Source organism: Thamnophis elegans, chromosome Z (genome assembly GCF_009769535.1).
Source record: "Thamnophis elegans isolate rThaEle1 chromosome Z, rThaEle1.pri, whole genome shotgun sequence".
In the NCBI taxonomy this organism is placed as follows: Eukaryota; Metazoa; Chordata; class Lepidosauria; order Squamata; family Colubridae; genus Thamnophis; species Thamnophis elegans.
Genome location: NC_045558.1, coordinates 7,567,035 through 7,582,182, shown reverse-complemented (window position 1 = coordinate 7,582,182; position 15,148 = coordinate 7,567,035). Strand labels below are relative to the sequence as shown.

The 15,148-nt window shown below is 39.1% G+C and overlaps 1 protein-coding gene across 1 annotated transcript in view; it reads right to left on the bottom strand.

The window, feature by feature from the left end:
* The window catches only part of LOC116520660 (sodium channel protein type 5 subunit alpha-like), a 62,342-nt gene extending 47,542 nt beyond the window's left edge, over positions 1-14,800 (bottom strand). The window contains exons 1-7 of the mRNA XM_032234942.1: positions 14,768-14,800; positions 13,715-13,996; positions 11,700-11,818; positions 10,243-10,332; positions 8,229-8,357; positions 2,254-2,345; positions 341-538 (exon numbers count right to left, since the gene is read on the bottom strand). Of these exons, the coding sequence (XP_032090833.1) occupies positions 341-538; positions 2,254-2,345; positions 8,229-8,357; positions 10,243-10,332; positions 11,700-11,818; positions 13,715-13,996; positions 14,768-14,800 (943 nt within the window). The remainder of the gene's footprint in view (positions 1-340; positions 539-2,253; positions 2,346-8,228; positions 8,358-10,242; positions 10,333-11,699; positions 11,819-13,714; positions 13,997-14,767) is intronic.
* Between the last annotated feature and the right edge of the window lie 348 nt (positions 14,801-15,148).

Below are 15,148 nucleotides of genomic sequence, written 5' to 3'. Positions count from 1 at the left end.
GGTGTTACTACAGTTGACGTGTTTCCCCGAAAATAAGACAGGATCTTATTTTCTTTTGACTGCCAAAATAAGCTCTTGGCCTTACTTTTGGGGAGGTCTTATTATTTTTGAGATGCAGGAGGGGGTAAGCATAGTCATCTCATGGCTACTGCTGTGTTGCAATATTTTCGGGGAGGGTTTATTTTCGGGGGAGGGCTTATTTTAGCACAAGCACTCAAAAGCCCGACTGGGCTTATTATCTGGGGAAGTCTCATTTTTGGGGAAACAGGGTATTAACATAATAAATGGTTTAAAACAGGTATGACATAAAGCTTTCCAAGAGAGGGAACTTATACATTACCTTTATCCTTTAATAAACAATGAGTTTTGTTGAGGTTTTCAGTAAGATCCGAACAGGGAACACAATTATATCTTAGGTTACCCATGAAGAGCTGAAGACCAACCAATGCAAACACGGCCAAGAAGAAAACCGTCAGCAGCATCACATTTGCAAGTTTTTTCACTGACTGAAGAAGGGAGGATATAATGACTTTCAAACCTACGGCAGAGGAAGCATCAACGTTATTATGTTTCTGAGTTCTATAATCTCCCGGGATTTGAAACGGACTTCTAACATTATGCAACCATTATTAAAAAGGCACAACAAAGAATGTTCTTCCTGAACATTCCTGAACTCAGAAAGTTCAGGTTGTCCCAGGAATTGTTGATACAATTCTACCGAGGAATTACTGAGTCCGTCATTTGTACTTCTAGAACTTTCTGTACAGCACCAAACAAGACTTCAATGTAGTTAGGATTGCAGAAAAGACAAGTGTGATCAGCCTGCCTTCCATTGAGGATCTAAATAACGTAAGGGTCAGAAAGAGGGCTGTGAGAATATCTATACACCCCTCACACCCTGGACTTAATCTATTTCAACTTCTCCCCTATAGAGCAGGCGTGTCAAACTCAATTTCATTGAAGCCTGAATCAGAGTCGTGTTTGACCTCAGGGGCCGAGATGGGCATAGCCAGGGTGGGCATGAGAATGGCCAGCTTGATGTCACTCATGTTGCAGGCGCCTGTGGTGGCACAGTGCTCTGCCAGTGTAAACAGGTTCCTGAGCTCCGTTTTCAGCTATGATGGCCTCCTGCAACCCTCTGCAAGTGAAACCCATCGTCCTCCAGAGCTCCGTTTTCACTGGCAGAGGCATCGTGGGCCAGTCTGTTGCTGTTTCCAGGTTGGCCCTGTGGGCTAGACTTAAGTACCCCGTACACCGGATCCAGCCCAATGGCCTTGAGTTTGACACCCCCGCTATAGAACATTGCATTCCAAACCAACTAAACACAAAGGCAGTTTTTTGTGCCCATTCGCCCCATCATTCTGCTCAACACCTAATTCCCACAGTGCTGTCTTATGTTTAAGTATATTTACCCGTGTAGTATGGCTGCATTATTATTATCTTTCTCCTCTCTTCCACTACCTTCTCTTACCGTTGTTGTTGTTGTTGTTGTTATTATACTATGATTATTATTTCTTTGTTGTTTTGCATGTGTATACTGAGAGCTTATTTCTTGTATTTCTATCACACTTGGCTAATAAATCTGTTCTGTTCTGTTCTACTCTATTCTACCCTACCCTATCCCACTCTATTTCTACTCTACTCTGTTCATGAAGCTGCATAGACAACGTGTGTGTGTGTGTGTGTGTGTGTGTACAATAAATATAAATAAATAAATAAACTATCTGCTTTTGAAAGTGAATTTAAACTTATAACCATGAGATTTGCTTAACATCTGGATGAAAAATCAGGTCCATTTATGTGGTGCCTCAACTTACAACCATAACAACCTACAACTAAATTCCCAATTGTGGTTGTAAATCGAAGACTACCTATATATTAATATTCTTAGGATTCAGATTTGAGTTAGCTCTGTTTAACTTTCTGGTGCCTCTTTAAAATCCATTTAAACATGACATATTATGAACATATTCTGAATTCACACTAATTCTTTTTTATGCCATAATAAGAGCTCCCTGATTAGTATTACCAAGGTTTGAAATTGGGGATTAAATTCCAGGTTTCTTAGAACAACAGAAATATTATCAGATAGAAATGCAACAGGTTAGCTCTCTGTTAAACTGGACCAGTTTATTTTTCAGTAAGACTGCTTTATGATTATTTTGATATATGTTCCTATAATGTAGTCTTTAAATCCTTAACAGTCAGTTTGTAAATTTTATATATTAGCAATAAAAATTGCTACATACTTACCTGGGATTACAGAAACTGCCTTTAAAGTTCTCAGAATCCTGAAAATTCGGAGAGCTGAAATGCTGCCAAATTTTTGATTGAAAGCTACATATCTGCATAAAGATACCATAATATTATAATATAATATTTTGCAGAGTTACTGTGAGTTGAATAGCATAGAAATGTAATAAAATATGATGGCTGGCTGCAAAGTCCGCCAGATGATTAGACTGGATTTGGCATATTTATCCACCTATTAAATCCTTCCCAAAGACCTGAGATAGGCAGATGTTTTCTGGTGATATGTGCATTCCTGTCAACATCATCATATCGGCTACTGAAATGTGTGGATTTGGACCACAAAGATAACAAACTAATTTCCAAACGTCCTTAATGCAATTGTTTTGGTAGCAGAACCTAGGAATAGCTTGGGCAGCTGATGTTAGTCCAAGCAGACAGGGTTTGGTTGGGTCAATGTATAAAAATACTCAGGACAGAAAAGCTGCAAATGTTACTACTAAATGAGATGGCAAATTGTAACTCTTTGTTGTATCATATAGTTTAAGATAAAGGTTCCCCCCTTGCACATATGTGCAAGTCATTCCCGACTCTAGGAGGCGGTGCTCATCTCCGTTTTAAAGCCAAAGAGCCAACACTGTCCGAAGATGTCTCGGTGGTCATTTAGACGGCATGACTAAACACCGAAGGTGCATGGAACATTCCCACCAATGGTAGTCCCTACTTTTCTACCTGCATTCTTACATGCTTTCGAACTGCTAGGTTGGCAGAAACTGGGACAAGTAATGGGAGCTCACTCCATTACGCACCACTGGGGATTCAAACCGCTGACCTTTCTGGTCGACAAGTTTAGCGTCTTAGCTACTGAGCCACCACATCCCTCATATAGTTTAGAGAGCCAATTTGGTCTATTGGTTAAAACACCAGGCTAGAAACTGAGAAACTGAATTCTAGTCTCTCTTTAGGCATGGAAACTGGCTGGGTGATTTGGACCAATCATTAGGAAACTGAGAGTTTTAGTTTCACCGTAGGCATGAAAGCCATTTGGATGACTTTGGGTCAATCTGCAAGGGACTGAGTTTTAATCCTACTTTAGGCATAATAGCTAGCTGGATGACTTTGGGCCAGTCCCTCTCTCTTGGCCCAATCTACCTCATAGGATTGTTGTGGGTAAAAAAAGGAAGAGGAAAGTATTTGGATATATTCATTGCCTTGAGTTGTTTAATATTAGGCAAATCTATTAACTTCTAAGCCACAGGATCTAAAGGTGGGATATAAATAATAAACAAGTAAATGTAAGTAGAATGCTCCAGAATGCGACTTCTGGCTGCTCCAGGAAGGAAAGTGATTGAAGACTTTGTAAGTAAGTCACTATAAAGAAGTCATTACAATATAAATAATGTTGATGGATAATTAACCTGTGAAATTCAATACACAGGATGGGGTAGTAGATATTAATTTGGTTGGTTTTAAAAGAGAATGGGTCTATCAAAGTCTCTCAGCCTTGAACATTCAAATACAGGCAGTCCTCAACTTACAACAGTTCATTTGTGATGTTTCAAAGTTACAATGGCATTGGAAAAAGTGACTTATGACCATTTTTCACTCTGCAACATCCCCTAGTCACATGATCAAAATTCAGACATTTGGCAATTAGTTCACATTTTTGACAGTTGCAATGTCCTGGGGTCATGTGATCATTTTCTGTGACCTTCTGAGAAGCAAAGTCAAGGGAGAAGCCAGGTTCACTTAACAACTGCCACTAACTTAATAACTGTAGTGATTCACTTAACCGCTGGGGCAAGAAAGGTATTGGTATTGGTATTTTATTGGTATTTTATTATTTGTATGCCGCCCTTCTCCGGGAGGACTCAAGGAGGCGAACAATTCAAACGGGAAAAAAGGGGGAACATAAAAGACAAAATACAAATAATAAAAGTGGACAACAGTCGCACAACCATACATGTCGAGAGGGGAGGGAACTCATCCCCCCAGGCCTGCTGGCAAAGCCAGGTTTTGACGGCTTTTCGTCAAATGGTTGTAAAATGAGGCAAAATTCACTTAACAACTGTCTCCCTTAACAACAGAAATTTTAGATTTAATTGTGGTTGTAAGTCTAGGATTACCTATATTATCCAGCTGGGGACAGCATCTATCCATATACCTAGTTGCAAGAGAGCAATGGTAGAAAAATGGTAGGTCTCCTGGTCCTGCTTATTAATACCTCAAAGGCCTCTCATTGGCCATTGTGGTAAACATTTATTTGATTTAGAAGCTGCTACCCTCAAAATGCTCAGTGTTGGACTAAGATGGGGCATAGCCAGATTCAGTAGACTTCTTACATTCTTAGGGACAACAATCTGATTTTTTTCTGCAAGTAGTATATAAAGGCACCATTTCATCCATGTTATTTATTGGGATATAGAATAAAGAACATAAAATAATAGAATTGGAGGCCTAGTCCACTCCCCTGCTCACCCAGAAGACTCTATAGTTTAATGAAAAGAAGGAGTAGAGGTGACATGATTGCAGTCTTCCAATATCTCAGGGACTGCCATAAAGAAGGGGGAGTCAAACTATTCCTCAAAGCACCTGAGGGCAGAACAAGAAGCAACGGGTGGAAACTAATGAAGGAGAGAAGCAACTTAGAACTGAGGAGAAATTTCCTGACAGTTAGAACAATTAATCAGTGGAACAGAAGTTGCCTGCAGAAGTTGTGAATGCCCCAACCCTGGAAGTCTTTAAGAAGATGTTGGATAGCCATTTCTCTGAAATGGTACTATAGGGTTTCCTGCCTGAGCAAGAAGTTGGACTAGAAGACCTCCAAGGTCCCTTCCAACTCTGTTATTCTATTCTATTCCTAGGATATTGCTGGGTGAAGATGGAGAGCATAAAGTTTACCTCAGATTATTTTGGTTCATTGTTTTAAGGCTCTACCACCATATACCTCCTACTTCAAACCTTCTTCAACATCTTTAAACATGTATTTCCACCTCTATATTTTGATGGTTCACATTCCTGGCCAACACTCCCTCTTGCAGGCCAATGAGAAGGCACAACAAAGGCTCCCAAATGGTGCCCTGTCTCTGTTCTTCCTTCCCTGGTTTGCTTATGCAGCCTCGGAAAAAGGGACATAAAATCCTACCAGTCATTAAACAAGAGTGCTACAAGGAGTGGCAAACTCATGTGACTTATTAAGGGAGAAATAAATTCTGGTAGCTGTGAGTCAGAACAAGAAGGAAATGTCTCTCCCAGAGCTACAGGGGAAATGCTGCAAAACACACTTCATTTTGTTTCTCGGTATAGTTGAGAATATCAACCCAGCTTCCCAAGAGACAGAGCAAAAAGCTATGAAATCTATTACACATGCGTAGCTTCTGCTAAGCACTGCACAATGTTTTGCTGAGTATTTTCCGGAAGCAAATATTAATTTCGACTGTTATAACCCTCTCTGAGCATCATGTTTTTTCCAGGTTCTTCTACAAATTCATTGCATCAAATCTAGTTATGAATAGGGAGTAGCCCACTTTTGTTATTATTTATTAGATTTTTATCTCTTTTATTTTTTTTGTAAATAATTCAAGGCAACAAACAGACCTGATTCTCTTTCCTCCTATTTTCCCCACAACAGTCCTGTGAGGTGTGTGGGGCTGAGAGATAGGGATAAGCCCAAAGTAATCCAGCCGGATTTCATGCCTAAAGCAGGGCACTGAATTTCTACTCCAGCACCTTAATCACTAGACCAAACTGGCTTTTCATTCCCATTTCCCCAGCTATACGTCACCATTCATTAATAAATCTCAATGGCTCTCTGAGTCACTTTTGTTTCTGTGTACAGATAGTCCAGGAGTTACAACTAAGGGTGGGATTCAGCCTGTTCGGACCGGTTCGGATAGACAAGTTGTTCTGATTTTGCGCTGTCGGAGAACCAGTAAAATCGAACACCAGCTAGCCCCTCCCTACCCTGCCCTATATATTACCTTCCCTTCACCATGTTGTCCAGGCCATCCAGCTAATCTCCATGCCTTGCCTGCTCTGCTCGGCAAAAGTACGCATGCCGCCCATTCGCCCTTTGCCTCAGGTCGGGGCCCAGGAACACACCATTTCCTGGCTCCAGACTTGCCCCGGAGCCACTGCCCACTCGCCGCCTGCCTCGGCCGGGTCGGGGAATGCTTCACTCCCCAGCTCTAGCCTTGCCCTGGAACCACCACTCGCACACAAACACACCGGCCTCAAACTACCACCACCCAGGGCCAAAGCAATTTATTCAGCCTGCGGCCCCCACACTAAGCCAAATGGCTACCTTGGGGTGTGGTGTGGGTGCAGGAGGGCCAAAGAGGTTTGAGAACAGACTGGATGGTTCTTCTTACTTGAAAGAAGTCCCATAAGAAAGCTCTGCAGTGCAGATATTGCAGCCACTTCTGTCTCTTGCCGAGCCTTGGTTGCTCGCCAAGTTGCTCCATATGCTCTCCAGGTTGGCAGCTGCTTTTCTTGCTGGGAGAGAGTGTCTCTTGTGCAATTTAGCAGCTGTGAGCTGCCACTTTCCTTTAAGTCCCATCCAAAAAGCACTGTGGTACAGAGAACCAGCATTCAACATGGCTGCTGCTTCTCTCTCCTAAGTGCTTTCTGGATGGGACTTAGAGAAAAGTGGTGGCTTACAGCTGTTAAATTGCATAAGAGACGCTCTCTGTCATCCTTCTCTTTTCTACTTCCCCTTCCTCTCCTTCTCCTCTCTCCTCTTTCCACTCCTCCTTTCTCCCCCTCCTCTCCTAACCCTCTCTTCTTCCCTTACCTCTCTCCTCTCTTCCACACTGTTCATCTCATTCACATGGTGTATTTCAGCCATTGAGCCAGCTCCATTTTATGCTGATGGTATTTGTAATTTCCGTGACCCGTCAAAACCGCGGTCCACAAAAGCGCGCTCGACGAAAGCGCACATTTGACGTCATTACAGCGCGACGAAAAAAATTTAAAATTGAAATAAAAATAAAATTAAAGCAAGCCGATTCACATAAAGGTAAGGGTTAGGTTTAGGGTTAGGGTTAGGGTTAGGTTAAGGGTTAGGGTTAGGTTTAGAGCGTTAGGGTTACGTTTAGCGTTAGGTTAAGGGTTAGCGTTAGGTTTAGCGTTAGGTTAAGGGTTAGGTTTAGGGTTAGGGTTAGATTTAGGGTTAGGTTAAGGGTTAGGGTTAGGGTTAGGTGTAGGGTTACGTTTGGGGGGGGTTAGGGTAAGGTTTTCGCTTTATTTTTACATTTATCGATCACAGCGCGATGTTTTCGTCGCGCTGTGATGACGTCACGTACGCGCTTTCGTCGAGCGCGATTTTGTCCTCCGCGGTTTTGTGGTGGAACCGTAATTTCATTTCAATAAGCATCTTTAATTTTAACATATATCCTTCATCTGTCTGTCTGTCTGTCTGTCTGTCTGTCTGTATGTATGTATGTATGTATGTATGTATGTTGTATTTGTGCTGATAAATAAATAAAGGGAGACTAGTATTTAGCTCAAGCTATTTAGCTCTCATCAGCTAGCCATACCCTTACTGGGAATCGAACCTGTGCTGTATTTACATACATACATACATACATACATACATACATACATACAACTTATTTTTGGCCGAAATGTGGACCTGGTTACAATTTTTAGCTATACAGAGGAGCTGAAGAAGTTAGTTAGTCTTATTATGACTATGTTCTTATTTCATACCATTAATATGTGTCTTTTGCCTTTGTACAGTTTTGCCTTCACAAATAAAATCCAGAGACAGAAAGATTTAAGAGCACTTGTGAGATAAGCAACCCTAAATTGAATTAATAAACCAAATAAGTACTTATTTCCAGAAAGGTAGGATGATTGCTACAAGCTTAAAAACCCCTTAGATCAGAAACTCCCTCTCATTAAAAGCTAATGATAGTTTGAGCTTATCTCTCTATCTCTACAGGAGTTTCAACCAGCAAAGAAACACCCAAACTTACGTCATAATTAAAACAAAGAAATCCAAGACATTCCAAGGATCTCGCAGGTAAGTGAATTCATTACAAACAAATCCTCTTGCTACCACTTTGATTACAAACTCCGCTGTATAAAGGCTGGTGAAAATAATTCTGAAAAGGAAAGCAGCAAAGAAGGAAAAGCCATTAGAAACAGAAACGAGAGGATATTTAGTTTGCAGTACTGACTATCTCGATGTTAGTGATGGAAGCAGAAGTGGGTGCTTTTTGAGTAACTGTTTTCAATAACAAGGGGCATCTCTGATTAATGTGCGCTCAGGTTTGCAAACTGGTAAGTGAATCCCACCGCTGGCCGTACCAAAATAAAACCCAAAGAAAAGGAAAACCTCTATGACAGTGATTCCCAAGATATGATCTCAGGACCCCAAGATCACTTCAGGAGGTCTGCAAAGAGAAATAAATATTTGATATTTTTTTTCAGAATAACAGAATAACTTGGAGATCTTCTAGTCAAACCCTCTGCTCAATCAGGAAACTATACCACTATATACAAATAGTTGTCCAGTCTCTTCTTACAAACCTCCAGTATTGGATCATTCACAACTTCTGGAGGCAAATTGTTCTACCTAGGGACCCTCAATCCTTTTAAAGAATCCTGAAACCCAAATGTTTGAGAGTCACTGCTGAATGATAACGTTGCAAAGGAAGATAGTGTCAAATTTCTCATTATTGGTGTTCTTTAACCTGGAGCACATTGCTGAGTGAAAATAAGCCCCACTAATGAGATCTGAGTCTCATTTTGCAATACAATTAATTAAATTTGTAGATAATACATAAAATCTGATAAAGATAAAACAAAGTCCAAAAGTAGTTAGAAAAAAAACTGAAGACGCTACTTGGGTGAGAAGCAAAATGTTTTTAAAAAAAACCAAGTCCAGCTGCCTTTTGAAAAACACATTTGGGATAACTATGACCTGGATGATTGAGAATCTCTATAGACAGAAAGAGACGTGCTCAATTCACTTATTAGGAAATAGCTAAAGGGCTAGTAGAGCATCAGAGTCATTTTATCACTGGGATAAATGTATATAAATTACATTAATAAGGGTATATTAATTACATTAATAAAAACCAAGGGTCTAGGGTGATCAAAGACCATGACTGCAGAACCAGAGGTGGGCTACTGGAGGTTCGCACGGGTTCGGGAAATCTTCTAGCTAGGATTCTGCCCAGTTGGCAAACGCCCCAAATGCCACTCATTGGCTCCGCCCACCACTCCCTCCCCTCCCAGAAGTCTCCACGTGGGCTGTTCATTATGCAAGGTAAGTGCAGGGTTCATGCAGAGGCTCGGGTAGGGCAAAAAATGGGTCTACCAGAGGTTCCAAAAGTCCAGAAATGGGCTTGTTTCCATCCTCTGGAGCCCGAGGGAAGCAGTTTTTGCCCCCCCCCCCCGGAAGGCTCAAGGAAAACCTCTAGAACCTGGCGAGGGCAACCTCCCCCTGCCGTGGTGCAGGAGCTGACTAGACCATGCCCACCATGGCCACACCACCCAGCAATGGCATAGCAAACCTGTTGCTCGAACCTTTGAAGCCCACCCTTGTGCAAAACCAGATCCCAAGTTCTTTTTAATATGTGTACATGCATAGTGCATGTAAGTGAAGTATGGAGCTTTGTTTCTCCAAGTCCTGATGGCAATTTGACTTTTATGACTCACCTCCTGGATACAGGTCAAAATCCATCAACAAGGAAAAGAATTAAAATAACTTCTTGAAGATATTTAATATAGAATCAGGTAGAACATAAGAAGGGCTGCAGAAGCTCTGATTAGAAAAAAATCTGGCAAAAGTTCGGTCAGCTCACTGGAAACATATTAAGGCTAGTACCTGCTATGCTTGAATTCTCAGCTTCAGAGTTTGGACTGATTCCCTGAACTGTTTTGGCTTTAGCACTGCTGCTTGTGTTGTGTAGCTCTGTCAAGTCCATTAGATCCATTAATTGTTGCTTGTGGGGAAAATATGAAAGTTTAGAATATACTTACTCAGTAGTGTTGCCATCAGTTGGAGGATTGTTTAAAGCCATAAAAACACAGTTGACAAGAACAACACATGTTATAAATGCAATAAATATAGTGAATAACGTTAAGGAAATTATCTTCCTTTGAAGAAGGAAAAATGCATTTGTATGTTCAATTTATGGTTAATATGGTAAAAAGTGATTCTTTTTCAATTGTATTCTTAAATTAAAGGGAGCATTTCAAAAAATAGGATAATGCAATTGTTCTACTCAGTTTTCCGGTTATGACCCTCACTCCTCATTTACATTGACTCAAGCAGGGTCAATTGACCCAATATTCAATCTCAAAATGGTTTCGTTATAAATCCAACCCACCTAATTTTGATCATCATGAGAGAACTGAGGAACCCAAGTGTTTGGATTTTGTTTGGGGTGAATAGAACATGTGAATACAATCAAAAATGATATAAAGTTGCTGGGATCACAAAAGATCTATTCCAAATTTAATAAAACCCAATTATTGCCATGACTGTTGCTGACTACAGTAGTATGGTGTATTAAGCGACTAGTTCTGTCCTTATTACAGCTAGGTATATATAATCTCCCTATACTGAAATAGTTGGGTCTGAGCATATGGAATCCATATATACAACTATACAACTATAGACAGTCCTCAACTTACAACCATTCATTTAGTGACTGTTAAGGTTAAGATCCTCATTAATAGGATACAGCTTGGTTATTGTTAGAGGTATCAAATTGCTACAGGCTTTTCGTCATGCAGAAATGAAGGTTGAATACAAAGGCCCTCAGTATAGGTAGTCCTTAACTACCAGTGAAGTTACAATAACCCTGAAAAAAAGTGACTTATGATTGTTTTTCACACTTAATAAACATTCCATGGTTATGTGATCAAAATGACAACTGGCTCATTATGTATGTTGGCTGCAGTATCTCAGGGTCCTATAATCGCCTTTTACAATCATCTGACAAGCGAAGTCAATGGGGAAGTCAGGTTCACAACAACCATGATAACAACTACAATAATCCACTTAATGACTATGGCAAAAAAGGTTGTAATATGAGGCAAAGCTTACTTAACAACTATCTCACAACAATTTTGGGCTCAATTGCAGTCATAAGTTGAAAATTACTTGTACAGTGTTTGGTAGAAAAGCAAGAAAGTAAGAGGCCTCCTGTATGAGACTCATTTCTCTCTAGGCTAAAAGGACAGTATATAAAAAAGAAAGAAAATACAATTGTCTTCATATATCATGCTAAATTCAAACCAATAAACAATATTTTGGCATATCATAAATGTCTTATTCACATAAAAAGATGGGATAGTGGCTAGATTTCCATGATACACTGAATTATAAACTATATGAATCCAGCCTAGATTGGTATACATGTAAAAAGAGCTAACCTTCATATTTACTAACAATCACTGAGTGAATCCCCATTTTCACATTAGAAGGATATACATGTATTAAAATTTTTATGGCTAGTCTCCTTAGTGGGTGGAAAGGACTAAATAAAAATAAAGATTTGGAGGCCGTAAATCGAAAGATTCTGCTTCGGGATGATAGCACCATAAAAGTCTGTAAAATATAGATAAATTATTTGTAAGTAACGCTGTTTAGAAGAGGTTTTTAAGAGCATATTAAATATTATTTATTTAAATGATGTAACAACCAAACTCTCATCTTAAAGCCCTTGTGTTGGACTAGAGCTCCCAGAATTGCCAAGTCTAAACAGATCTTAAGGATATCAGAGTAGGAAGATTGAAATACTTCCACCAATATAAATTCAGTGCAGTTTTGTACATTTTGACATGGAGAAATACTACATACCAATCTTAGCAACTACAGAATTGTGTCTCTTATACAAAAAGTCAGCAAGTCCTATCCTATCATGGCAATAATGAGACATATAAAAAAATCAGAAAATCTTGATGCTTACATTAGGTGGAAAAACTAGCCAATTTTGAGGTTTTATGATTCCTCATAGCAGATACCAGCTTTGGACTTTACAATTTAGATCAATTTATAACCCTTTTCTTCTATAGGCAGTCCTTGACTTACAACCATTCATTTAATGAACATTTCAATTACAATGTGGCCATTTTTCACATTTATGTTCATCAAAGCATCCCCATGGTCATATAATCAAAATCCAAACATTTGGCATGTATTTATGACTGTCACAAAGACTCGGAGTCATGCGATCCGCTTTTGCAACCTTCTGACAAGCAGACTCAATGAGAAAGACAGATTCACTTAACAACCATGTGACCAAGTCAGCAAATACATTAATAACTGCAGTGATTCATTTAACAACTGTTGTAAGAACGGTCATAAAATGGGGCAAAACTCACTTAATAACTGTCTTGCTTAGGAATGGAAATTTTGGATTCAGTTGTGGTCATAAGTCAAGGACTACTTGTATACCACTTTTCTGACTACAATGTTTGTGCACTTTCCAAGTGGCTGTTTTTCTGCAGATCAACATCAGGAAATCCAGTTCTTGATTTTCAAACTCATAATTTTGTTTCTTTAAATGGGAAAGGGCAGAATATATACCGTTGGAAGCAACATTATGATGTGATATTACCATGTAATTGAAAGAAGACTGCAGGAGGACTATATTTTAGCACAGTTTGGAAACAAAAATTACTGGGAATATTGTGGAGGAGCAGAGTTAAGGCTGTATAAGCAATAATGCACTTTTGAACAGTAATAGGTTTTAGTACATCCCAATTAATCTTTGTAGTTTTCTAGGTTTAGGCGTTTATCATTTAATTGCCTGTCCTGGTTCATTTAAAGTCTAAACCTCCAATTCCCCCCCCCCCCCCCAAAGCTTCTTCAACATTTTCTTTTTCTGTAAGAAGCACACTTTCACAACCCCAGAATGTTTTTTTCTAGAATCTCAGTTTGAAGGAAATCCACAATCTTTCCCATTTTTGTCTGACAATTTTGAAATTCAGAGAAGACTACATCAATTTGGGCTCACATTCTTTCCCTAAACTGATGCATAAGAGACTCTGGAAGACAGTATCTCAGCCTCTGAGCTGTCATAGGTTCTGGATTAATAAAAATCCCCTCAATTTTTTTTCATTAAATTAAAATAAAATACAATGTTTTTTCTTCACACATCTTGGTTTCCTTTTTATCTGTGAAATCTAGATATTATCACAGGTTCTAATCTACAGATTAGATCAAATGTATCTCTGACAGCAACTATCTACCAACAGTTAATTCCAGAGTCAATAAAGTACATATTTTCTACTTGAAACTCAGACACATATTTCATAATTCAACTATTTAGGACTACCATTCATGAACACTAACCCATTTTATGTTTCAGCTCTTTTTTTAAAAGGAAAAAAACTCTACTTTTGAGTGCCTCAACATTCTACTGTAGCTTACTTACTTTAATCTCATAAAAGCATTTTATACCAAAAATAAGATATATTAAAAGAAACACAAATGTATGACCTCATGATCCCTGTAATAGGCGTCAACATCTTCCAACGGTTCTCCGATGAGCCAAGGAGGAGGCTTCCCATAAAGAATAGGCAGCTTTTTTAAAACTTTCAGATCGAGCTGTGGTTGAATATTTTCTTCTTCTGTTTCATTATTGTCCTTTTCCGAGGCTTTGGAGCGATTGGCTTTCTTCTCGGCAATTCTCTTTCTAACTGCATCCAAAGATTCAGGGGTGAATCGGAGGAAATTATGGGCCGTTGAAAAAGAAAAATTTGGCATCCTTCTGCCCTGGGACTGCAAAAGGAGACAAACAAATTTTATGATTGCAAGAGAAATACAACTGATAATTATAGTCATATCATACAAGATGGATTTGTATATCAAGCCATCAGCAAAATTAGACATACAGCAAATAACATTTGGTTATTTAATTTTATCATAAAGGCATGAAAGCTATTTACTTTGAAAATTTACAATCTATCTTTGCACTATGTACTTGGTTAATTTGATTAACTTACATTAGTTAACTTAAATCTAATTTAAGGGACAAAATAGACTGCTCCATTCTTCCAAAAACAAAGTAAAAGACATAATTAAGATGTCAGATTTTAGCTGTAAAGCCATTGTTAAGAGAAAACCAAAAATTTTGCTCATTCATGAGTTAAGTCAAATACTGGTTTAAATGGACCATAAGAATCAAATATGGTCAGCCCCTTAATTATGAGGGCCAAACTAAACACTAGCTTTGCATTTAGACAGGTGTTTCTTGAACCTATTCACATATATCACAGGCAACCAGTTTTGTGTAGAGGTGCTAGCCTAGAGACCAGGAGATTGTGAGTGTTAGTTCCACATTAGACATGAAAGCCAGCTGGATGACATTGGGCCAATCATCAGAAGACTGAATTCTAGTCAAGCTTTAGGAATGAAAGGTGATGACTTTCGTCCAATCTCTCTCACTCTCAGCCCAACCCCCATCACAGGGTTGTTATTGTGGGGGAAATAGGAAGGAGTGTTAGATACGTTCATCACCTCTATGTGGAATAAAAATCTAAAAACACCTACATTAAAGACAATAGTTCTCAACTCCTCTGTCATATTGGTTGGGATTCACAAAAGAATATGTAGCCATGGAGCTGGCTAGTGCCATGAAAGTTCCCCCCACCTGTTAACTAATTTTAATGTTGCATTTTAACCACTATTGCCCTATTTTTAAATTTTTATATTCAACTTTTTGTTTTTAACATTTTATTTTTACAATGTCCAGGATCCCTCTGTAAGGGAGATGGACAATTTCCAAATGTCTGAGGCAGGTTTTACCCAAAGAAACTTCAGGAATGCTTCCATGAAGTTTTCCTGCAATGAGACATAAATCTTCTATTTTTTAGATATATGATTGATGATAGATAGATAGATCGATAGATCGATAGATAGATAGAGAGATAA